The sequence below is a fragment of the Xenopus tropicalis genome, chromosome 1 (genome assembly GCF_000004195.4).
Source record: "Xenopus tropicalis strain Nigerian chromosome 1, UCB_Xtro_10.0, whole genome shotgun sequence".
Lineage (NCBI taxonomy): Eukaryota > Metazoa > Chordata > Amphibia > Anura > Pipidae > Xenopus > Xenopus tropicalis.
The window spans coordinates 136,249,139-136,276,302 of NC_030677.2; the positions used below are offsets into that span (position 1 = coordinate 136,249,139).

General features: G+C 39.6%; 1 protein-coding gene across 1 annotated transcript; it reads right to left on the bottom strand.

The window, feature by feature from the left end:
* Positions 1–2,453: 2,453 nt before the first annotated feature.
* cdc14b (cell division cycle 14B) lies at positions 2,454–27,140 on the bottom strand. The gene is given in 13 exon segments (NM_001102682.1): positions 2,454–3,885; positions 4,101–5,516; positions 14,217–14,323; positions 14,561–14,723; positions 15,941–16,079; positions 17,130–17,360; positions 18,423–18,510; positions 18,620–18,682; positions 20,632–20,698; positions 22,008–22,084; positions 23,621–23,713; positions 23,977–24,052; positions 26,925–27,140. Coding segments are annotated over 11 exon segments (1,089 nt in total). The 5' UTR covers positions 24,001–24,052; positions 26,925–27,140; the 3' UTR covers positions 2,454–3,885; positions 4,101–5,479.
* Between the last annotated feature and the right edge of the window lie 24 nt (positions 27,141–27,164).

Here is a 27,164-nt window from a genome sequence, read left to right on the forward strand (position 1 = left end):
AATGAAGTCTTAAAGGAGACATATCGTATAAAAATTATGAATGTACCAGTGAATTAAACTCTTAGATATAGAAGGATTGTGCTTTAAAAAGTTGTGTTTCTGACTGATTTATTGAAAAATTCCACAAAAACCCCACTAGTCCCGCCCATCTGCTCCACTTCCTGCTGGCTGAATTCTCTGAATGAGCTGGGGAGCTGGTGGCCCTCCATACACTGCACTGTAGAATAGGAACCAATCAGCAGCTAGGCTGACCTGATAGGGAACTGAAGCCTGTCTGTGCTTGTGTGAGTGCAGGGCTGTGTGATTGGCTCTCCCCCTCCTAATGTGCTTCTGGCAGGGACTGTTAGGACACGCCCACTCTTCATTTCACACTGGACGGAGAAGTGATATGATCTATAGGGAGCTCCAATAAAGGGGCCATTTTTACAGAGGATTAATGTTTAGCACAAAGGGAAACCAGCACCGTATATTATTCATAATTGCCTACAAAATTAGGGTTTTTCCCATTGATCCTATGTCTTCTTTAAATAAACACATCATGTTTGACCAAAGTTTGAATTTGGTCTCATCTGTCCACAGCCTTCTGATTTATCCACATGGTCTCAGGCAGCAATGTTCTTTGTTGTTAGTAGTGCCTTTCTCCTTGTAACCCTGCCATGTACACTATTGTTTAGTGTTCTCCTTATAGTGGACATTAATAATCACGAGTACAAGTCCTTCATATAGGGTAATGAAGTGCTGTCCAACTGGTGGCTCACGGGCCCCCACCTGTCTGGCTGCTGTGACTGCTTACCTTTGTGTAAGCTTTAATTGGTATCAGTACTGAGATTAACTGTCACCCTGCATTGTTTACACCTCAGATTTAGGCTGATTTAAACATATAATCCCCTGTACTGTTCACACCTTTTAGTCCCCCTGCATTATTCCCACCTCACCCGTAAGAGCAGCGCCAGCATTGTGTTACTGTATGTACTGCCTGCCCTGTGCTGTGTGTGTGCCATAATCTGCCTGCCCTGTGCTGTCTGTGTGAGTGTGTGCCATAATCTGCCTGCCCTGTGCTGCCTGTGTGTGTGTGTGTGTCATAATCTGCCTGCCCTGTGTGGGCCATACTCTGCCTGCAGGAGGTGAACCTTGCAGGGGGTTTGTTCTAAAAGTTTGTTATTTTAAAATAGCCATTATATGGTCCCTAAGGTGTGTAATTATATGCTGAGGGTTGCTGTGCTATTTAAGGGTGTGTCGTAATATGATATAATTAGTTCTTTCACATATGAGTATAGGGCGATATCCATACAGTGAGCACCGACCATTTGGGTTTTTTGCCACCATTAATGTGGGTATGGTCTTAAAAGCTTTTGTGATAACATAATTATATCATATTATGGCCTTACAATGATGTAATGACAGGTGAGAGGTAAGGGAAGCTGCAGGCAAATGAATACCAACCTGGAGGGCACACAAGCAAGCAGAATACAGTGTACATTATAGCTATGGATTAAAGGAGACATATCCTATAAAAAATAACAATGTACCAATGAATTATACTCCTAGATATAGAAGGATTGTGCTTTAAAAAGTTGCGTTTCTGACTGATTTATTGAGAAATTCACCCAAAACCCCACTAGCCCCGCCCATCTGTTCCACTTCCTGCTGGCTGAATTCTCTGGATGAGCTGGGGAGCCGGCGGCCCTCCGTACCCTGCACTGTAGGATAGGAACCAATCAGCAGCTAGGCTGACCTGATAGGGAACTGAAGCCTGCTGTGCTTGTGTGACTGCAGGGCTGTGATTGGCTCTCCCCCTCCTACTGTGCTTCTGGCAGGGACCGTTAGGACACGCCCACTCTCCATTTCACACTGGACAGAGAAGTGATAGGATCTATAGGGAGCTCCAATAAAGGGGCCATTGTTACAGATAGGGTTAATTTTTAGCACAAAGTGAAACCAGCACCGGATATTATTCATAACTGCCTACAAAATAAGCGTTTTTCCCCATTTATCCAATATGTCTCCTTTAAGCATTACCCAGAGCAGGCAGGTTGAGGCACAGTGAATGTTCTAGAGCCCATTTTGTGCATTACAGCCCCAGCTATTACAAGGTACTAGTAGCCATATTAATAAAAAAACACACAAAATCAGACATCCAAGGGCAAAACCAGTTTAAAGCATCACGTTTATTCCAGATCCTTGCTATTTCAGATATCATTTATCCATAATATTGAATACAATACTCTGGGCAGTCCAGTCTGTACACAAGGTTTTCCATTTACAGATTTCATTTAGCAGGATTACATTTATTTACAATACAATCATTGTGCTAGCTTCTAGTATAAAATAGGTACACGTGACGCAGTCCTCTATGCAAGATAATGCATACCAACCAAGAGCTGCAACATCTTAAACAGCTTTTTGTCATAAAAAAATACCTTCAGCAAAATAACTACTTTTCCATTGCTTAGTCCAGTTTAAAAAATAGGATTTCAAATATACAATATACTAAAAATTAAGAAATGGGGATATGGGTTAAATAAGCTCTTAAAACATATTCTGTACATGAAAGAGGCACGAGAACCGTAACATGAGCACAGTGATGCTAAACATGGGTGTGCGTGAGCGGAAAGGCTTCCATAATCTTCACACCAAAAACCATTTGCTGTAAAGGCCTCACTGCTCTACACTTCAACATTCAGAATTACCCAGTAATACAGGCCTTTATAGCAGGTACAACAGTTCTTCACTGCCCTTTATCCCTGAGTTTTCCCTCCTCCGTAGTGCTCCAACTATTTACTATATGTGTGCAAATCTAGAACATGGAAGCAAGGGATTCTGGGAGAGTACACAAGTGCAGCAAGAGAAGTCTCTCAATTAAAAATGGATAATAAAAAAAAAAAAAAAAAAATCTACTGGCTGTCTTTAAGGATACCTTTCCTCCTATTATTCCATTATTATCAACAAACTGGATACAAAGAAAATGGAGCGCTACAAAGCTTGGCCCATTACATCCTAATCACCACTGTTTTGGAGAGTAGAGATAAAAAAAAACCTTTGCAACTGAAATGGGAAATAAAGAAACTAAATCTTGCTGAACTAGAGAATAGCATATATGCATAAATACTTCAAGTCAATTCAATATAAAGTAGAAGACCCCCAAGGTAGCGCCATGTAAAGGCAAACAGGGACTGGATTCCTGAATAACAGTGAAAACTTAGGATGGTGGGGCTGGTAATTCATCATCATAATCAATCAATCCTAGACTCTTTTGGCTCTAGTTTCCAGAGGGCTAGAGGTTGCCATCCATGCCCTGGTATTTATGCTTGGCTTCTAGTGCAAGGCAGAGGGCACATCACCCAAAATCAGAATCTGTTTCATCATCAGCATTTTAAAGTCTGAAAATGGCTGAATAATCTAATTGCTGCAAATTCATTGCATTAAACTCCTCATAATGAGTCATTAAATGCAAGACCAATGCCACAGTATGTTCTGTTACCATCATCCCCGCAGCACTGAAAGAATTTCTTGGACCCATGGAGGAGATTAAAGTAACTCTAAAAAGATCTATAATTTTCTAAATTCAGAGAGAGACTCTCGTATCTACCTATGGCTGAACAGGACTAATGACTACATGCAGTGCAACAATATGCCCTATGGGGTATGTGCCCGTGGGGGTAGTTCACTTTTAATCCCTACTGTTATTCTCTAACTTGCACTTATAAACTCGTGTGCTCTGAACATATAGTGTAGCTTTAGAAAGAAATAAGCACTTCGACTTGCCACAATAATTATGGATTACCATTAATCAATGTGTTCAGTATGGGGAGCCATATAAATTCATTTTGCATTGCCAGCAATGTCACATTGCAGAGCAATATTGGTGAAGGCATATATATATATATATATAACTGAAAAAATAGATGCCGCACTCACAGGTCTTAGTCTGACACAATAAATATTCTTTATTTTCACTAAGACCTGTGAGTGCGGCATCTATTTTTTCAGTTATACTATACAAGCTTGTATACTGCACCCAGGCATCTGTGATCCTATATAAACGTGAGTGCCTGCTTTTCTTCTTTTTTATATATATATATATATATATATATATATATAATTTATGTACAGAAATATAATGAGCATCCAAACCCAGAGGAGCAAGCAGTGCTACTATCTAGACTCTTTTGTAGAAAAAAAAAAACTTCCATAACCTGTGCCTGGACAGTCTGGGGCTAACATGCCAACTCAGAAGCACAGCAAGTTAACATGATCACAAATACAAGTGGGTAGCAGGGATAGGCTGATCTTCCGAATGTCTTGTCTGCAAGTCTTACTACTCCTTTTGTCGTTAGGAGCATTTTATGTGGCAGCACATGAGCCCACATGACCTCTGCTTCCTTTCAGTTGGCATCACAATGCATTGCAGAAGCAAGTACAGTTTGGAGGGACAGGTTGAGAAGACAGAAAACCTGTAAGTGACCATATTACTGTTGGCAGACCAACTCTGCACCTGGCAATAGCAGCATCTTTCATCAGTTCATTACCCAACCCTTATTGTGGTGCCCTCCAAAAGGACATTACATGGGCTTAATATGCTTTAATTCAGTCATGGGAAAGTAGGGGCCCTCTGGATGTGCCTGAACAGCAACTCCCAACAGTAGGTGCTGGAAATTGTAGTTCGTCATCTAGATGGCCTCCACTTTACCATAAGTCCCCAAGTGGGGCTCCTGATATTTGCACAGGGGCTTGCACAAAATATACACTTTTTTTTCCCAATTCATTAATTTTTTTTTTAGATGTGCAAATCTTTTTTTTCAGTTTCTCTACAAATTAACATGCCCATGCGCCTGAGGTTAATTATTAAAAAAAAAAAAAACAAAAAAAAAAAACTTGCAACATAATATAAATGCACGTTAGGAAGAACACTTTGGTCTAGTGAACATTAAAATGATTAGATATTTACACATTATATACATTGCTTCCTTTTAAACAAGGAATACTGAGAAGAGAGAAATGAGAAGAGAAATGAACACAAGTCGGCACGAAATGTGTCAGACACTATGAAGCAGTCCTGGTTACCTGTGTATGCTTTCGGCCAAGACAGTAGAAATCTAGAGCTCAGTGTCATCCTAGCACTATAATGATTGCCATCACAATTTATAAACCATGCAGAGTGCCCCCCTGGATTCCTTTGCTGCAGTTTGTATACCTTGTGCCCGAGACAGTACAGCTGTGTTAGTAGCAGAGTTCTGATAAAGGAGGGTGGGGGGCAATGTCTTCCAGTTCCTCCTGACAGCCATAGGAAGTTGTAGTTTACTGGCCATTCCTACATTGGATAATACAAGTAACCTTCATGCTGCTGGCGAGTGAGGTGGAGCGAGACAGTTTGGGGGATTAAAGACTATAGGCTGCAAATCCTGTAAGTCCAAGGACATAAAGTTTGGTTTATAAGTCTGTTGTGTTCACTTCGGCAAAGGCAGCCCTTGGCTTGTTCTTATCGCAGCACGGTTCTAGTCTTTGGAATGGAATGACTGGAGAAAGACAACAAAATGGAATTAGATTATAGCAGAATTCTCAACACTTTAACTAATAAACAAGATACTTGGTGAAATTATATCTAACTCAAAAGTGTGTGTGGGGGGGACAAAAACACACCATTGTCATACTAAAGAGAAACACACAGGAATGAGCGGAGACAAATGACACACAGATACGTGGGTTTCCATAAATGTATGCTCTACTATGTGTCGGCGCCATAGAAATAAAAGATTAGTTCTATAGCAGCACAGAGAGGAGGAATGAGAGAGACAGAGCAGGGCAGGCACAATTGCAGGCAACAGGCAGATGAGAGGGAGTACCATAGTTTCACTAAGCGCATTTGGTGCAAAGCATTCCTTTTCTTCCTCTCGGAAATCACACTGTGGGAAAAGTAGAGAGAGCGGTAACAAGTGATGACACAAGCGGAAGGGTTCATGTTAATAAATGGTATTTGAAAAGGAAGGAACTGATTACATACAGAGCAGTTCAATCAGAAAATAAAATGCAAGGGCATGTTAAGGCTGAAAGGAAATTAAATGGCTGAGCACCTGCCACCAAGATATGGGACTGGCCAATCAGAAGGGGCAGAGGATCAAAAAAAAGCACCAATTAGGGACTACGCTTCCAGTCATTAATTACAGAAAACAGCAAAGCCTCTGAATAAAGAATGCACAGGGATTTTTGTATGTAATTTTGAATGCAAAGCCAACATTCTCTATATGAATGGTTTGGTCCAGACATGTTTATATTAGATAGGGGAATGCTCGGATTTTGTATTTGCTTAACACAGGCAATGCAGAGAAATATTTCCAATTTCTACCAAAATGAAAAGAGCAAGAGGTTGTCCAAGAGTTTCCTGGAACATTTTAAAATGAATAGCAGTAAGGGTTATCAAAGGGGTAAGTAATCTTTTTGAATAAGAAATACATAGAATAATTGGACTCTGGAGTATGGGTATACCCTACTTGCAGTATTTATCTCTGTAGACACAGTTAAAGCTATTTCAAAAAGGATTATCATTATCAAATTAAGTAAAAAACAACTCTCTGTGGTAAGGTCTACACTTACAATAATCTGTGCCTTAGAACCTGCATTAATACTCTATGGTTTAGTGAAACTAAAAGCAAGGTAAGACTGGCATATTAGTGCATGATGCCTCTTGAATTGGCAGCCCCTTGGTTCTCATTCCCTATGGAGATGAACAGCATTTCATTGCATCAAAAACACTACAAACAGTGGACAAATACATCTGCATATTTACTAACAAATAGACTAATGGTTCAAGAACATTCTTCATTTTAACCCAACTGCCGCACAAATATAGGGGTGGTGTGTGCTCTGGTGGCTTTTGGCCAGTGAATGATTGGCTATAACAGTGACTAGAGTATGGCCACAAATGAGACACGAGTCTCGCACGCACAAGAATGCGTCAAAATGAGATTTAGCAGATTTAACTGAGGGTTCCCACTTATGATGCAGAGTGCTACTGATGTTTAGCGCTCCAGATTCACCGCCTGTAAAGCACTCTGGAATATACTTCAGCTCCACTACAGGTCAAAACCCTCATGTGGCCACTTCCCATATGTGCACTGAAAACTACAGAATTGGGAAAGGGGCAGGGGCAACTTGCATCACAGAAATGTGCCTGCAGTGACTAGGTAACATCCTATAACAAATGGCTTGGTACAATGCCCAACAATATGCCCCTGTACGTTTCTATACAAATAGCTCTCTCCCATAAAGGCTTTAGGCAAAAGGTGTAATAAAGCTTACCCTCTCAAAGTGCTGCATCCTGCAGAAGACCTGGTGGTTCTTTTTGCAATGCATGAATTGCCAGATAAACCTGACTGGGGGGGCTGCAGGCGGGATTGCAGAATTACTCTGGAATGGAGTAGGAAATAGGATATAATGTGGCCACCGTTAAACACTGCTATGCAGACACCTGAGCATGCAGTGGGACAGACTGTTCTCATAAGAGTCTAAGGCAGATTGGGCTGGTTTTGCTCTTTGTCCCTTTACTCATTTTTTCTTACAAAAAAAACACACAAACCAGCCTTCATGACACTCTACAAGGGGAGTATAAAAGCAGCATTGGCATCTGCCACTTCAGAAAATCCTCAGAGAGTGCATTTTTAGGCTTTTTGACAATGTATTTGTGCCCAAAATCACAGTATAAACATTTCTAATAACCCAAATTTCTACCCAAATTACATTAGGCAGCCATAAAAAAACCAAAAACACATTCTACATCTAAATTTATAGGAAAGTACAAATTGGCTCCCTAAAGGAATACTACTCCCAAAACTGGCTTACTTTTTTCTTTAAGTCACTAAATATATCCAGTTTGAAGTAGAAGCAGTTTTCATTACATTTTTAAACTGCCATGAATCGGTTTAAGCTTTGTTTTGATCACTGGTAATGAACTGTGCAAAGTGTTTAAGAACCTGCAGGGATATAAGCATTGGGTTTTACACAGGACCTCTGCCCACTGTGATTTGAATGCGGATAGTATCAGCCATAAAGTAGGTTTAAATTGCTGTTTTGCAAGTAAAAAGTTGGAGATTCATAAATATCTGAATTATAACGTCTGCCTTGACAAAAAACAAATGTAGATGCAGAAAGCTAAAGAAAGACAGATTAGAACTATAGAAGGCAAGGCTGCCCACTTTTAAGACACCAATGGAAAGTAAAACTGCAGCACATCCTTGTTGCAAAAGGTGAAGTGATTTTTTATTTTTAGGTCAGATGGACAGGCAACGTTTCAGGCCTACTCTTGCTCTTTCACAAGCCTCAGACAGGCCTGTTATGGTGTTATTCCTGCAGCCAGAAGCTTTAGATACACCAAACTACTGAAGTTTTAGGACACATGGATAAAGGAACAGAGCAATCACAATAGCACACTACAGCTCTCTTGTATGTTCACTTGGCTAATGAAGAGTGTTACAGAAGGAAAGTCTCAAAACATTCATAGATTCCCAGCAGGTAGCAGCCAGCAATTCTCACCTTAAGTTTCTGCTAGCAGCCATGAAACTAACAGCAATCCTACCGCAAATGCCTGGAATTTGGAGCAAAGCAAGTTCCAAGAGACTAAGGGGCCGATTCACTAAAGGTCAATAACGCTTTTTAATGCAAAAAAGCATGCGATAATTAAGTCCCGATTCATCAAAGTAATTTCGCATGCGTTAAGTTGCATATCGCAATGCGTTATTTACCTCGCATGATTCACAAACACATGTGAAGCGTTAAACACGCTAAATATCGCATTAGTCTGTGCGAAGATTAACACCTACTTGGGGCAGGCAGTACTTAAAGAAAATTGTGATTTGTGAGCTTTTGGCAACACAACATGGACTTTGCAGTGGGATTTTTTCAAGTATGTGTTGGCCCTAGAGTCATGCAGCCTCCAGTTTTCAGGAAAATGGTAATTTTCAGAACAGTAGTTTTCCGAAAGTAATGGTTACGTGCGTAATAGCGTGCGCTAATATAGCAAGCGACGAAATATATTGCACGCAGTGGGAAATAATGCACGCACCAGGAATTAACGCAAGAAAAACGCTCATCGCGAGTTAAATAACGCCAAGAACTTCGTGTCTTCATCATGCCGCCTGTCCTTTTAGCGAATCGAGTGTTAAGTTGCAAAAAATAAGAAGCGTTTTTAACGCATGCTATAAATAGCACTCGTTTTATCGCCCTTTAGTGAATCGGCCCCTAAATCACAGAAGGTGGGGCAGTATAATATTGCAGATTACTGTATGAATGCCAATTTCCCAAACAGCATAGTATTTTGGTAACAGCTCAAGACTTTTGCATTAATATTTCAAAAGGAGAACCCCTTCTAGTTAAGTAAGGTACCTTACGGGCAACAAGACTAGAAACAAGGAGGGGCAGCCTAAAATATCTGTGTCCCACACAGTGCCTATGAGGTGGCACCATATGCCAGAGCCTGCAGTTTTAGTAAAGCCCCAAAACCACACAGCATTACACAACTTGAGATGCAAACAGACATCTAGCAAGGCCCTTTGTTCAAAACCACATAAAAGACATAAGTAGAAAATAGAAGGCAAAAGCTCAAACTGAATTGCTTATTTTGCAACGTATTATGTCATTTTTTAGGATCTCCTCATTATGTGTTTGTGGGCACCTTACTGCCTGTTTAAGTACAGTAGTTTTACTGCATATTAAGCAAAATGCTGCAACCTCCTCCTAAAAAACACTAATACTGTAATAACACTGTAATCCCTACAGACTGAGCTTTAAAGCCCAAAACAATTATAAGCTCGATCCAAACAGTTGTTAAATATAAAAAGGTATGGAACCTATTATCCAGACCAGGGGTCTTCCAGATAAGAGGTCTTTCCCTATTTTGGATCTCCATAATTTGTCTACTTAAATGTACACCTGAAACCCAATAGGATTGCTTTGCCTCCAATAAGAATTAATTCTATCTTATGTGGGACTAGGTACAAGGTACTGCCTTAATACAGAGAAAAAGAAAATCATTTTCAAAAATTTCTGGATAACAGGTTTCCAGATAACAGATCGATACCTGTATTTTTATGAAATAGGTTGATATAGCAATATACAATGGCCCAGACAAGCCCAGGAGTGGTAAATATGGTTATAAAAACAATATTTTGGCTATCTTCCCGCTGATTAAAATCACTTTTCTCTGGATTCACCAAACAGATGGTAGCGCCAATATAGCACATAAGGCAGGGTTGTATTGGACTTCACAAAAGCCAAAATATGTACCATTTCAACATGCACTATAGATTGAATATTATGTCAACCTTAAAAAACATGGAATAGATCATAAAACTTACCGTGAGAAAAAAAATGAAACAGACTTACAGTGGCTTGCAAAAGTATTCGGCCCCCTTGAACTTTTCCACATTTTGTCACATTACAGCCACAAACATGAATCAATTTTATTGGAATTCCACGTGAAAGACCAATACAAAGTGGTGTACACGTGAGAAGTGGAACGAAAATCATACAGGATTCCAAACATTTTTTACAAATAAATAACTGCAAAGTGGGGTGTGCGTAATTATTCAGCCCCCTTTGGTCTGAGTGCGGTCAGTTGCCCATAGACATTGCCTGATGAGTGCTAATGACTAAATAGAGTGCCCCTGTGTGTAATCTAATGTCAGTACAAATACAGCTGCTCTGTGACGGCCTCAGAGGTTGTCTAAGAGAATATTGGGAGCAACAACACCATGAAGTCCAAAGAACACACCAGACAGGTCAGGGATAAAGTTATTGAGAAATTTAAAGCAGGCTTAGGCTACAAAAAGATTTCCAAAGCCTTGAACATCCCACGGAGCACTGTTCAAGCACTGGAAGGAGTATGGCACAACTGTAAACCTACCAAGACAAGGCCGTCCACCTAAACTCACAGGCCGAACAAGGAGAGCGCTGATCAGAAATGCAGCCAAGAGGCCCATGGTGACTCTGGATGAGCTGCAGAGATCTACAACTCAGGTGGGGGAATCTGTCCATAGGACAACTATTAGTCGTGCACTGCACAAAGTTGGCCTTTATGGAAGAGTGGCAAGAAGAAAGCCATTGTTAACAGAAAACCATAAGAAGTCCCGTTTGCAGTTTGCCACAAGCCATGTGGGGGACACAGCAAACATGTGGAAGAAGGTGCTCTGGTCAGATGAGACCAAAATGAAACTTTTTGGCCAAAATGCAAAACGCTATGTGTGGCGGAAAACTAACACTGCACATCACTCTGATGTCGTTCCACTTCTCACGTCTTTCACGTGGAATTCCAATAAAATTGATTCATGTTTGTGGCTGTAATGTGACAAAAATGTGGAAAAGTTCAAGGGGGCCGACTACTTTTGCAAGCCACTGTATTTTAAAATCATCTGATAGATTAGTTACCCGTCAACTTTTATCTTGTTTTATAGATTTTTATTTCAGTATTGAAAGAGTGGTAAAAAAAGGCAGCTGCCATCTATTAAGCTTTTATACCAAGGTTGTAATAGGACATACTTCTAGCTATTTTAATAGCTGCCTTAAAGAAATAACTCACAGTACAATGAAAGCACCACATTATGACTAGAAGGAGCAAAGGAAGAGAAAGAAACAGCAAAAGCACTCAAAAATATACCCAGATAAAAGAAACACAGTGGGGGGGACTTACACCGGCTTTGTGCCATGCTCCTGAAGGCTACTATGTTCTTAAATCATCTAGAAAGTATAGCACGAATGGCACAGGGAAACCACAAACAATCCACCAGGTGACAATGGCACATAATGTAGAAAGCAGCATTGCTAGGGCCCATCTAAAAAGGGGAGAAGATAAACAAAAATGCAAATGTAGAAGCAGAGCCAATCACATTCCAACATGCAGTGTGGCTAAGGCCCTCATGCAGCGCTAGGCCAGGGAAAGGGATCTGCCAAAAGCTAATGTAGGAAAAGAAAGTGGGAGCTGGCATGCTGCATCCAAACAGGCAGGAGAGCATTCAAGAGGCAATATTATGAAATTCACAAAGATGTAAAAGGAACAGGTCACTTCCAAAATACAAAGTTTTGGTGAATAAAACATAAGCGCTAGTTTAGTTTATTCGGTTATTTAAACTGAAGTGTAATATGGCACCAAATCAATATTTAAACTCCTGACAGATCAAGGGCAAATCTCAATTAAGGACTCTCTTGCATTCATTAAGTTTTAATTTACGATTTGTGCAGCAATGTTGCTTTAAGATTACAACTCTTGTGTTACTGGACTACAGCTCCTGAATCCCTTTAAAGGAACAGTAACACTAAAAAATAAAAATGTTTTAAAATAATTAAAACATAATGTACTGTTGCCCTGCACTGGTAAAAGTTGTGTGTTGGCTTCAGAAAGACTACTATAGTTAATATAAATAGCTGCTGTGTAGCCATGGGGGCGGCCATTTAAATTGAAAAAAGGAGAAAAGGCACAGGTTACATAAGAAGATAACAGATAAACTGTGTAGAATACAATGGGAATCTATGCTACTTATCTGTTATCTGCTTAGTAACCTGTGCCTTTTCTCCTTTTTTCAATTTAAATGGCTGCCCCCATGGCTACACAGCAGGGTATTTATATAAACTGTAGTAGCGTTTATGAAGCAAACACACAACTTTACCAGTGCAGGGCAATAGTATATAATATATTAATTATTTTTATACACTTTCATTTTTTGGTGTTACTGTTCCTTTAACCCTTGAAAATATACTGAATTACACTGGAATTGTACACCAGCAAAAAATTAAAGTGTGGCTGAACAGAGTTTAACCCCAACTGACAGTTTTGTTTCCAGGCAAGAAAATTTTAGTAGAACCCTTACAGGCATATTTACATATTTGTAAGGTTGTGTATAAAACAAACAAACAAAAACCCACCACAAATGCAGTGATAGTTTATACTACACATTTTAAAACCACCAAAAATGGCATGGTATTATCTTGCATACTCACCTTGCTGTATGTACAGCAAAGTAATATTCTGGTGTAAATAGGGGCATAGGCTTGAAATGGCTGTTAATACCACTTGCCTTGCCAGAAATTCTTTTCTCCTAAACTTGAGCCATTGAGTCATGCCAATTCTGAAGCAGTGTAACACAATGGCATCATTCTTGGTATTAAGGAAAACATGCTTTTATAAAAACCATGCTTAGCTCTTTGAACTAACCTTGTACTTTGTATTTTACACACCCTAATAACTAGGCCTCTCAGGGTGCAGTAAAGTTGCTTACATTTGCAGCTGAACTTACTGCACTCACTAAAAGAATTTCTGTTTGCAACAACATGGAGATCATGAAGGTCCAAACAATTAGGCAGCAAAAAAAGTTGTACCCCACTGCAATCTTACCTAAAAACTGTAGTCTAGTCAGTGGAAACTTTAAACAGCCCCAAGCACAACAATGTGTTTTAAATTCCTCCACCTCAATAATGACTAATCTTGGCACAATAAAGACTTTAGCAGTGAGGGTGGCGCAGTTTTGTTTTGTAATTTAAATGAGGATATTCTCCCGTCTTACATTTATGCTTTTGTCCCTGAATGCAATTAGTCACTGACATGAAGTAATTCTAATGACGAGCTTTTTGCATTTTTAGACACACATAAGCAAGAGGGAAAACAAAATAGCTTTTACAGTGGTTATAGTACTGGCAATGCCAAAAAGCAAACTACAATTAAATATCAATGGAAAAATATCTTCAGTTACGCCAGAAACATATTAGAAGAAAATCAAACTAGGGCCACAATTCCAGTACTGAAGGTAGCATATTCAAGCTAGGTAGGGCCCAGCTCTGACAAAAGCAACAACTTCTGTTGGACTAATTATCACTGTCTGAAAAGGAAGAGGCCACTACAATCCTCCTTCTGCCCACAGAAAGACATAAAACCAACTAACCACATACAAGCAGTTCAAATGACCTGACCATTTTCCACCCTCAGCAGTTGAAAAACCTATGGAAATTTTTTTATGATGTGCCAAACCATTTATGTAATAGTAAGAGCGTGACCACAAGTAGTAGAATGAAGAAAACCGAAAAACTAAGAAGTAAAATAATAAAGACACAAATCATACTACAGTTTACAGACAAAAATATATAAAAGGTTTGCCATATTAATGTTCCCTATAAACAGTAGCAAGACCTAAACTGTAATATTAAAATAATGAAACTAGAAAAGACCAGCGCCAACTTACGATAAAGGTGCTGCCCCTGATACTCTTGTTTGACGTTTACACTTTAGGGCACGAAGCTTGTCCCCTTGAGTCACATGGATGGATTCATCATCATCATCCTCACTGTACTGTAAAAAAAAAAAAAAAAAAATATTATATTATATATATATAGATATATATAGAATGTCATTTACAGCTTTACGAAATACATCACTTGTTCCTGTTACAGCTGCAATAATATAATTGCTAAGAACCAAAGCTGAAGGAGCACAGTGCATGTGTAGCAGGCACTCTACCACCCAGGCTCAACTTAACTCAATTACTGGAGCACAGAGGATAACAAAGATGTACCCAAATATAATTACCAGTCCAATATCTTCTTTCCCACAAGCCTTGCCCTTATCATCACTGATAGAAATGTCATCCACACCAGAAAGAATAAACGTGACTGCGCATCTGTTTCCATTCTCCTGCTCTTGTAACTTTTTCCGGTAAATATCCCCTTCATTCCATAGGCTGCGCTGCTTCCTGTCAGAGAAAAGGGGGAAAAATGGTATCTTAAGGTGTTTGGGGAGTCACTTAAATAAAAAAATGCCTCTAAGTAGTACTGGAATGTAACATAGATAGGACCCAGTTGAGTGCTGTGCCCTCCACAATGGAAGACCATTCCTAGTGCAGGTCAGTATCTAGTGACACATGGCAGTGGAATATTTATATTAAAAAAATAAAAACCACTACTGTTTCCCCCTGAAAGGGCACCTATCAATCTAAATTTGCTTCCCCCACCAGAATTGTGGGCTAATAAGGCCCACACTCCAGAAAAAAAAACCAAAAAGAGCAGTCCCCGTCAGTGCTAGACCATCTGCAGCGGGAGGGAGCACCCATTGCAGGAGGCCATGTTATTTAATGTGCATACTCATTATGAGCGTGTGTGTGATGTAGCAGCAGTGAATGCGACTCACCTGCCCATGTCACACACACGTGCATAATGAGAATTGTGCCACTCCCTCATTATGTGCATGCTAGTGCCACAACATGGCTGCCCGAACTGGGAGCTAACACTGTAGGGGGCCATTAAAAAAAAAAAAAAATCCCATTATTATTTGCCCCAACCAGAGTACGAGCTCTACTAGCCCACCCTTCCGGTGGGGGAAACAATTTTAAGGTGATAGGTGCCCTTAAAAATGTTTCAATGGTTATTTGCAAATATAATTGCCATGGAAAGCAGTAGCTGTATTTTGATACACTGGTACTTAGATTAGGTCCTGTGTGTGTCAGGGACCTCCTGGGACTTGTCTCTAACAGTTAGCGCTTAATACAAATTGCTAAATTAAAGATTAACTTGCATTACATATTATTGCATTGACCGGTTTGTTTTAATAATGTAAGGTTCTACTATATAATATTGCATGAACAAGCTATGTAAATAAAAACAAACATACAGGAGTTAAAACTAGCAAGGCAGAGGATATAAACAGCTACACAGAAACTGATTTTAATAGCAATTACAAACACCTGTACATCCATTACAAATTTGTAATTGATTATTATTGTACCCATGCTTAGAAATACATATCCTTACATTATGCAAAATAAAAAATAAAAAATTGGAGTTCCCCTTTTAGCAGAAAAACCAAAACGATGTAAGGAAAGAAAAACATTTCAGAAGAAACAATGGTAGAAATATGCAAGCACTGCAGCCCCACACAGAAGGCAAGTGCCACAGGATCTCTGGCACTACTTACTCAACCATAAACTGTTGCTGAGGACCAATGACAGAGCCAGGCCTGCATATGCGGATCCATGCAATGGTTTCTGCAGCAGTCATCCTGTAATGCTTCATCATGTAGGACCCTATCAACGTGCCAGTTCGACCCAGACCAGCTGAAAGAAAATACAAATTAGCACTAATTCTCTAAATATAGATAAAAGATAGATATTTAAAGGAGAACTAAAGTCTCATCACTGGGTGATACCAAATTTTAAGCACCCCCCAGTAATTGTAATGGCTTACATGATACCCCAGGCCGATGCCCGTTAGCATAAAACTGCATCGGCCTGGGGTATTTCTACAGATGTTCTTTAGCACAACCTTTATTCCTGTTCGCTCTCTTTTTGCCAGATGCAGGCATGCATACTGGAGTAAAAAGGCTGGCTTTTCATTTTTAAGTTTGGCATTTACTCTACTGCTTATGTGCCTGCCTGGACTGCACCAAAAAGAAGCAAAAGAGAAGAAAGCAAAGAGGATGGCAATGTGGATTTTCTGCAGAAATAACCCAGAGCAGTTTTTAGCAAACAGGAGCAATGGTCAGGGTATCAGGTAAGCAATTATAATTACTAGCGGGAGGGGGGGAGCGCACCTTCACAGTGAGCACTAGGTTCTGTTAAAGGGGTAGTTCATTTTTAAAATATTCTATAGAATGTCCTAATTATAGCAACTTTTAAATTGGTCTGAATTTATTTTAGTTTTATACTTAACATGTTTAAGTATGGGCTTGTACTCAAAAAAAAAAGGTTTTCCTGTGGTGGTGTTCTCCTGTGTTCCGCCGCAGGGGAGTGCAAGACGAAAGGAATCCCATTCTTTAGGTGCCTGTACTAACAGGTGCATGCAAGCGCCAAATGGAGGTAGAACGCAACATAATGCATTCCCGGCACATTAACAAATGAAATTTTTCCTGCCCTCCCTTACAGTGGAATGTAGGAGAACTCCAGCGCAATATGCCTGTGTGTATGAGACCTTATTGCTACTGATTGAAGCCAAGTTGACACCAACTTAACAGAAACTTAAATGGCTACAAACTGGTTCTGACCCTGCCCATATAAAAATGAAAACGCGCACACACACACACACACACACACACACACGAGAGATTTACAATAGGAGACAATAACAGGAGAACCCAACAGCATGTTGTGAGCACATCTTTTACAAACCTTTGCAGTGTACCGCTATTGCTCCTTCGGCATTCTCACATATGTTGAGGAATTTCCTGACAATTGCGTCACTTGGAGTACTTCCATCAACAAAGAAGAGATCGTAGTGTTCAAAATTGGCATCAGTAAACCTTTTTGCTTCATACATTTTCTTGTTAAGGCGAATAATAGTAGTAATATTGTGTTTCCTGAAGTAAGGGAAATAGGCTTCTGGAGCATGGTGTGGGTAACCTAAAATAAACAAGATGCTTAACAACTTTTTTTTTTTTTTAAATTCACACTGAAAGCACTGTTGGAAAACTCTAGGGAAGGGCTGTTGCAGGTAATACGGAAAGCTTTGTCCAGCCAGCAAGTGAAGGATGGAACAACTGCAAGCTGGGTCAATTACACCTTCAGAAAAGCAAGACAATTACCCTCCCAGTTCTCCTGTGTATTATAAGCATCTAATTAATTTAAATTAGCACATTTTTAGCAAAGCAGCCCTGCCCTGCCCTGGAAAAGCAGTAGGGGCATATGTATTACAGATTCCTCCCACAGTTACACCACTAAAACGTAGAGATTAAAGACAGAATACATTTGCTATATTTATTGAACGTGAAATCAGTAGATTTGCAGCTGGACAAAGGGCTACAAAACTGGACCTGCAGTGTAAACAGACCAGGTTGGCTAGTTAAGACAATCAACAAGAGCTTTGTGTGCACCACCATCCACTTTGCTATTAGAAAAAGGCTAATATATACTTATGTTATTACAGTATCTAAATAAAGAAAAAAAAACACACACACACACACCAAGGGGCACATTTACTAATCCACGAACGCCCGAAAAGCATCCAAATGCGTTTTTTTCGTATTTTGCGATTTTTTACGTAAATTGTCACGACTTTTTCGTAGCCATTACGAAAAAATTGTTGCGACTTTTTTGTAGCCATTACTACTTGCTCGTAAATTGTAGCGACTTTTTCGTAGCCGTCGCACCGAGTACGAAAGTTTCGGGCCAGGTTGGAGCTGCAGAGTGCCATTGAGTCCTATGGGAGGCTTCCAAAATCATGCAAAGTCGCAAAGGTTTGCCCGCCGTTTACGAGCGCTCAATACGAAAAAGTCACGACAATATACGAGCAAGTCGTAATGGCTATGAAAAAGTCGCGACAATTTACGAGCAAGTCGTAATGGCTACGAAAAAGTCGCGACAATTTACGAAAAATCTCAAAATGTTCGTTTCCAATCAGATTTTTTCCCATTTGGGATTCGGATTCGTGGATTAGTAAATCAGCCCCTAAATGTTACTACATACCACTTTCTATTTTACTCTTTTGATGAGGCCCACTGAAAGCTAAGAATTTCTCTGGGATGATCCAGTTGAAGTCACCATTTTCAGCTCTCTATAAAGAGTAAAAAAAATCATGTCAGATTAATGTTGACACTCCAATTCACAAAAGCCCACCCTATTCAAATACCTTTATGAAACAGTCACCACAGTATTGGTATTACCTCATAATGTTGGTACTCCTCCACATCAAAAGTTTTGAAATCAAAGAAGTTATACTGTAAAGCCTAAAGTTTAAGAAAAACAAATTAATCAGTAAACATTTGCATAGGTCTAACATAGCACACATACAGTGGCTTGCAAAAGTATTCGGCCCCCTTGAACTTTCCACATTTTAGCCACAAACATGAATCAATTTTATTGGAATTCCACGTGAAAGACCAATACAAAGTGGTGTACACGTGAGAAGTGGAACGAAAATCATACATGATTCCAAACATTTTTTACAAATAAATAACTGCAAAGTGGGGTGTGCGTAATTATTCAGCCCCCTTTGGTCTGAGTGCAGTCAGTTGCCCATAGACATTGCCTGATGAGTGCTAATGACTAAATAGAGTGCACCTGTGTGTAATCTAATGTCAGTACAAATACAGCAGCTCTGTGACGGCCTCAGAGGTTGTCTAAGAGAATATTGGGAGCAACAACACCATGAAGTCCAAAGAACACACCAGACAGGTCAGGGATAAAGTTATTAAGACATACATACATAGTGGCTGCTCTAAGGGCAGTGACACACAGGGAGATTAGTCGCCGCGCAACAAATCTTCATTGTCGCGGGCGACTAATCTCCCCTGCAATGCCATCCCACCGGCTAGAATGTAAATCACCAGTGGGATGGCATACGCATCTCGAAGTTTCCTCTCAAGGTGACTTGTCGTCCACGACAATGATTTAATCTCCCCCGTGTGCCAGAGCCCTAACAGAACAATCATAAGTGGATCTCTAACCAAAGCCATTTTGCATAAAGAAAGAAAAGCACTGTTTATTTATCCCTTGCTGTTTCTGGTTCTGACACTAAGGACATAACGGTATTAGTCATCACCGCTAGAGGAGATTACTGTATGCGAGAAACTCACTTAACATTCTTTGCACCTTGGCCAATGTGTTTTTTTTTTTTTTTTTAATCATCCTCCATCTGATCGATTGGGATCTTAGCTTAGATAGGGGAGTATAAATATTGTTTTAGTTTAAATGATCATTTAATTGTAGCACTTGTTTGATTACTCAATATATTTCATTTAATATACACATATTGGTGTGGATTCATTGTCTACTTTTTAAAAGAATTGTAACCTTAGTAAGAGGGGTGCACACTATCTTAAATCTTACACTTTTACCTCTATAAATGAATATTACAAGGCATAATTGCCAGTATACATTTGCAACACTAAATGATAAGCTAGAGCTTGCTCCATTATATAAATTATTGGTTATTTATATAGAGCAGACACGGATGCAGTGAGTTTAGAGATTACACATTCACATCAATCCTGCCCTACAGAAGTTTACAAACCAAGGTCCCGGACACATAAAATACACAGTAGGGTCAATTTCATTATGAGCCAATTAACTTGTCTATGTTTAAGGGCTCTGGCACACGGGGAGATTAGTCGCCCGCGACAAATCTCCCTGTTTGCGCGCGACTAATCTCCCCGAGTTGCCATCCCACCGGCGAAAATGTAAGTCGCCGGTGGGATGGCACATGCGGCGGCAGCGCGATTTCAGCAAATCGCCGAAAATGCCTCGAGGCAACTTCAGCAATTTGCCGAAATCGTCTGCACAGCGTGTGCCATCCCACTGGCGACTTACATTTTCGCCGGTGGGATGGCAACTCGGGGAGATTAGTCGCCCGCGAACAGGGAGATTTGTCGCGGGCGACTAATCACCCCGTGTGCCAGAGCCCTTAGGAGTGTAGGAGGAAACCCACACAGACACAGGTAGAACATACAAACTATGTTCCAATCATCGAACTGCTATTAAAATGAGGTGTGCATTTACAAACTTCTAACACAGTGCCCAAGCCCAAATTGAACTCAGGACTCCAGTGCCTCAAGCAGAAAAGCTACTCACTAAGCCATCACACTGCCCAATTAGAGAAATGAAAATAGAGATAAGAATACTCATGTTCCAAGCACAAGCTGCAATCAAAATGGGTGGGTTTATATTGACAACTCACCTTGTGCACAGCAAAAAAGCAGTCAAGAAGGGTTAAGTGAAAAGTGCAGGTACCAAATGAAGCATCCCTGTGATGTAACAAAAATAATAAATTAGTACTCATGGTGGAAGCTACCTGCAAGTTACCTGCTGCCCACAATGGCAAAATGGTTCTGCTTTTTAAGAGGTCAGTCGACCAGTAACATTAAAAATTGAAAATATTTCATTTTAGATTTAGTTTGTTTCTTTTCATCCAGTGCCCACAAATAAACCACTGCTTGACAACAAACATCTTATTTTAAAGGAGAGAGGCTTTCATTCTGTAGTCCTGTAGAAAGCATTGAATATTATTTGACTCCTATTTATCCTGTGTAAGAACTAAACACGGTGTATTCCAAAGAGTATATAGCTCAAGAGGGGGTGCCGCATTGCTAGTGTAGAGTGCGCAATTGCGCTCTCTGCACTAGCAGAGCCAAATTTCCATTGTAAAGAAAAAAAAACGGAAATTTGTCAAAGTTACCAGGAGGGGCTTTTTGCCGCCTCTGGTAACTTTGGGATGCTGCCGACTGCTCATGGTAGCACTTGCCTCTGAGTACATCTGCTATGTATTCTGTACTTTTTCTGTTCTATTATACTTAAATGGCTGCTCCCAAGGCTACACCAGCCATTTTACATAAAGTAGTATTTCTGAAGCTTTTTTTCATATTTCAATGCATGTAAAATACTGGCATTTTTTTTTGGTAATACTGTTCCTTTATTCTGAAACACATAATCAGTTATGATGCTTATGTTGAAACTATGTTCTTCAAAGCACTGACATCACTTCTTGTAAAGTGGACTGGAAGTTAACTGTGCATACTAGCACCTTGGAAAGAATGAATATGGCAGGCGTGCCCAAGATAAGACCAGAACATGCTCTCCTCTCCCCTCCTGTTCTGGGATACAGTGTGCAATAACATGAACCCCCTAGACAATAGGGTGAGGTTACTTCATAGGCAGGGGGTTTAAGGAGGGGTTACAGCCAATTCAGCTTTATTAGAGTTGTTAGAGCAGCGACACACGGGGAGATTAGTCGCTGCGCAACAAATCTTCATTGTGGCGGCCTACTAATCTCCCCACAATGCCATCCCACCAGCTAGAATGTAAATCGCCGTTGGGATGGCATACGCGGCGCCACAATTTGCCAAAGTCGCCAGAACTTTCCTCTCAAGGCAACTTCAATAAATTGCGGCGCCGCATATGCCATCCCACCAGAAATTTACATTCTAGCTGGTGGGATGGTATTGCGGGGAGATTAGTCTCCCGTGACAACAAAGATTTTTGAATCTCCCCGTGTGTCACTGCCCTTATACGAAAAAAGCAAACACTCAAAAATGACCATTTTCTTCTTTAACTTACCTAAAAGGAAGGTAGTTTGTTTTCGCTGTTTGCAAAAGCCGATACAGCTCTAAAGGCTGCTTGTTTAGATAGATTATCTGAAAGAGAAATAGGATTTAAAATACACCAGCATTTGCAATGCTTATTGATCTACAGACAAATATACACTAACAACTTCGCTGGAAGAGCACCCATTCAAATTACTAGCTATGATTTAAAAAAACATTAAAACTTGCTGATCTTTTACACCATGGTAGATATGGAAAGCCTACACACAAAAAAATAAAAACTACAGTTTCAAAAGAAAAACAGGTTGATTTCAAATTCAGTTATAGTTCTAAATCATTTATGTCAAACACAAGGCCTGGGGGAACAAATCCGGCCCACCTGGCTGTTTTATGTGGTTCTTGGTGAGTGTGTCTGACCATTCAGCCCGATCAATTTCCATTTTCCTCACATAGTAACTAAGACTAAGGGGTGTATTTATCATGCGGTGTAAAAAGTGGAGTGAAGCATTACCAGTAATGTTGCCCAAGGCATCCAATCAGTAATCAGATTTCAGCAGTAGCAAAGCATCTATTGGCTGCTATGAGCAACATCACCGGTAATGTCTTACTCCACTTTTTACACATTGTGATAAATATAACCCTTAAGTATCTTGCCAAGTATATTAATAAAAAATGTGGCCCGCGACTTAGCCTGTGTTTTAGATTTCGGCCCCCTTATGTGATTGAGTTTGACACCCCTGTTCTTAATCATACATTCATTCAAAACAAATTCAAGACCCAATAAGGTGCTTCCATATTAGCAATATGATCTGCTACTTAGCAACCTGGCCTGCCTTTACACAGAATTAGGCAGCTTGTGCACTAACTTATGTTCTGATGCAGGAATATTTGAAATGTGTAATCAAACAGCTGCACTGGCCACAAATAAAACAGAATTGCAAAGCTCTACATAGGTGAACCACCACCACCACCAATCCATTGGCAGACAAACACATTAAAATAGGTTGAAGTATGGGGGAATCTACATGGGAATTTCACATCCAAAGTAATAAACCATATACAACACATGGCTGCCAGAACACTGGGTACTCTGTTGTAAGCATAGGCTGATCTGTCTTCCACCTGTGGTGCAACAGAGCTGAATTATTGCTCACTTTTACCCCTAAGCCTTTTTACACACAGATACTAAAAACACTGGAAAAATGTGTTGACAGGTTAACAGATGGAAGGAAAATTTGTCAGCATAGACTCAGTAAGCTTTTATTTCTATTTATTTTTCTAGGGAAAACACACAAAGTGCACAGCAGAAAATTTATATTTAAAGGGTGAGTGTTGCACAACAGCTGGCAGCAAGCATACATCTAATCATGTTTCTACATTATTAACAATGGTCATAGTGCTGTTAATACTTCGGTTAAGCAATATGGCACCTTCAACATGTGTATACATGAAAATATACAGATTAAGTAATCCGGTTTACAAACACACAAGTATACTTTCATTTTGCAACCTCTATTTTAAACAGTTTGAAGATAGTCCAGTTCTCTAATAGGATAAACTGTTAATTGTAACAATTTACATTTACGTGGTTACAAAACCAGCAAAGATTGAGGATCTCATACTCACAGCAAAGCTTCCTACTAAAAATGCAGCATTGGCTTGTTTCTTATCATCACCGCAGGTGTAATGAACAATCTTCTTCTTGGTCAATGAAAAGGACTACAGAAAAAATAGAATCAAAACTAGGAATTAAATCAGACCTGGGTTAGATATAAACTTTTCATTTAAGCAACTATCAAACCAAGGGATTTCAAAGCAGCGATTAACCTATTTCTAAGGAGGCCTAACATTAAGTCAAGCAATAGCTTTGTGATCCAAAGCAGCTTGTTTTAGGAGTTTGCCATTCCTGGTAAAAGTTAACTGTATACAGAGGGTATAAATCTCTTGTCCAATTGAGCCCTCCCCCACAATCTTTCACTCACCTTGATTTTTTTGTTTAACTTCATGCAGTATCTGTATAGCAGGGCCAGGTTAAGCGGTCCAAAATCTGCATAGAAGCTGTTTTAGGAAAAAAAATTGGTAAGTTTTTATACATCACTTTGCAGGAAAAACAAAACAGCGTTGTCACTGAAATGGTAGATAATTAACTATAAATCACAGGAGGAATTTCTGCAGTGTCAGAGAACACGTGAACACAAAGAACATGCCTGTTGTAAAATAAGAAATGTGGTAGCTGAACTGCAGTCATATATGCAGGATATTAGAATAAATACTGACCCCCCACCACAAACAAATCTTGAGACGTGCCACTGTTGCTTCAGCGGAGCAAACATTTAGTTTTGAGTATATTGCAGTGTTCTTCCTAGTAAAATGTATTCCATTAGAGCATACTGTGTTAATATTACTGTTAGATGAAGGCATTCTTTCACTATTTTCCGTATGTAAAGTTGGTTGTATGGTGTGACTGTAGGTTATGGGATCGAAGGAGATGAAGGTTAAGATAACCTTGTGGGTTTCCAGTGTAGCTGTCAATATGCAGTTGGTGAGAGCTTTAAACAAGAAGAAAAGGTTGAAAATCTCCAACACAGAACTAAATGTCAGGAAAAATGGAATATTACAGATAAGGAACATTTGGTGGCAACCCCTTTAAACAAACAGACATTGTTTGCCCATGTACTACACGGATGCGTGTGACAAAGATGGCCAATCCCTATTTTGTATAGGAAAACGGAAAACAATGCCTCAAGTTCACAGAGCCACTTTTAACAGGCCTGACAATATGACAGCTCAGACAGCAACTTGGTTACCACTGCCCTACACACAGCTCTCACACAACCTTATGAGCTAATAAAGGTTGAGTAAACTCAAATAGCTGGCTAAGTGTATATACATGTTACACAATATGTCACTGGCCCAAAATACTATTCTCTTACAACTTTTGCATGGGGAGAGAAACTGGTTTGATTAATCATTGACTGGCATGTTTTAGCAACGGTACTCCAGTCTGAGTAGCACGCTGTCACGGGATAAAGTCAAGCAAGCCATACTTTACTATTTAGCCACAGAAGCTCACATCCATAATGTGGAAAATAAATTACACACAGTCTAAGATCCAATAAAAATAATAATACATTTGTTTGGACAAAATGACATGCCTTGGACATTTAGAGGGACAGTAAAATGGTGGGTTATTTCTGTACAGTCTCATTAGAACACTCCTGTACTCATTTGAATTTAGGTGCACGTAGGGTCAGGAAATTGTTTCATGGCATTCCAGTCAACACACAAATTCTCAAAAAATGAAATAATTTTAGGTACAATGTTCAGAAAGTTTTATTACCAATCCATCAATGGTACCCTTGCAACTCATACATATAAATGGTATGGAAGAGAAAGAAAGACTGTTCTGTGTATGTAAGCCATTTCTATTACAACTGTAGGGAAAGCTTTTCTACATTTTCTTAGCAAGGTGAATGACAGGGGGCTGAATATACAGTATGATGAACTGCAAACAGCAAAATCTAGACAAACCACTTTAAAGTGAAAACTGAAAGTATAAAACACAAATATGTGGGATGTTAAAAATGTTTTGGCTCAGTATTGTAGAAGAACCTCAAATACGTAGTCCCTATGCATATGCCTCAGCTAGTTACTGTACTTGTCCTTACAGAATGTAACACTTTTATCATTAGTCACCGTCACTTTTCTCCCCTCCCATAGTTACAATGACAGCACTGTAACAAACAAAGACCTACACACCTATCCAGTTACATGCAGATAATTTCAATGAGGTTCTGCCTAACTGTGGTATTACCTTTTTACTTCAAACGAATAAAGCTGATTCTATCTGCCAATATTGGTCTCTTAGACTGATTCGGCAGCTTATTGGCCTGTGTATGGGAACTAACGATGGGCCTGCCTGAAATTGGGCAGGTTTGATTTTTGTCGGACCAGGGACCACATTGGCTTGTTGATGCAGTCCCTGAACCAATGGACTCCTATACCCGTTTTTCTAATTTGGTCGTTTGGAATTAGCCCAATATCGCCAACCCCTAGATTTTTCTGATCTCGCAAAGTGAGTGGATCTTCGCGTCTATGGCCACCTTAAGACAGAAGTACCCTAAATACAGGTTTGGGACTTGTTATCCAGAATGCTCGGGACCTGGAGTTTTCCGGATAAGGGATCTTTCCATAATTTGGATCTCCATAACTTAAGTCTGCTAAAAATAATTTAATTAAGTAACTATTAACTAATTAACTATTGTTTTAGTATTACAGAGAAAAAGGAAATCATTTTCAAAAATCAGAATGATTTGCTTATAAAGGAGTCTATGGGAAATGGCCTTTCTGTAATTAGGAAGTTTCTGGATAATGGGTTTCCAGATAAAGTATCCCATACCTGTACGACATTTCTTAAGCTTTGGTTAAAGGAGAAGGAAAGGTAAAAACTAAGTAAGCTTTATCAGAAAGGTCTATGTAAATACAGCCATAAGCACTTACAAAAAAAGCTGCACTTTTCCTCTATTAAAAGAAACAGAGGATTTCTTGTCTCCTTTTTTGTAAACATGTTCTTAGGGTGTCTGACTTTCTCTCAGAAAAATTCTTCTCCCCTCTCCTGCTCCTGCTCCCCCCCCTGCCATAAGAATTAATAAAACTCCCCCCTCCCCCCACCATAAGCTAGAGCTACAAGCAGGAAGCTATGAAGACCAAAGTAAAATGACAGTTGCAATCTTGAACAGAGAAAGGTTCTAGGGCTGTTTACTCAGGTATGGTAATGCTTTCTGCAGAATAAATATAGCATTTTAGGTGGCACTAAATGCACCTCATTTTATTATCAATTTTCTATAGCAGGATAAATTCCAACATAAAGGTCTTAAAAGAGAAAAAAATCAATATCAAAAACTGGTTGGTTTTGCAAAAGTGGACTTACTTTTCATATACAAGCTCATCATCTATGGAGAAATAATGTGTGCCAGAGGTGGTCTTTGGTCTACTGCATAGGATGGCAAAATAAAGGCGATCTGAAAGGCAGAGAAATGGAAAACAACATTATCTTACAACAGCTCAGAAAACATTGAAAGATTTTAACTTTGGGAACAATTCATAGTATGCCTTTCTTCATAAAAGGAAATAATTTGTATTAATTACTCCCTTATTATGCCTGCAGAAA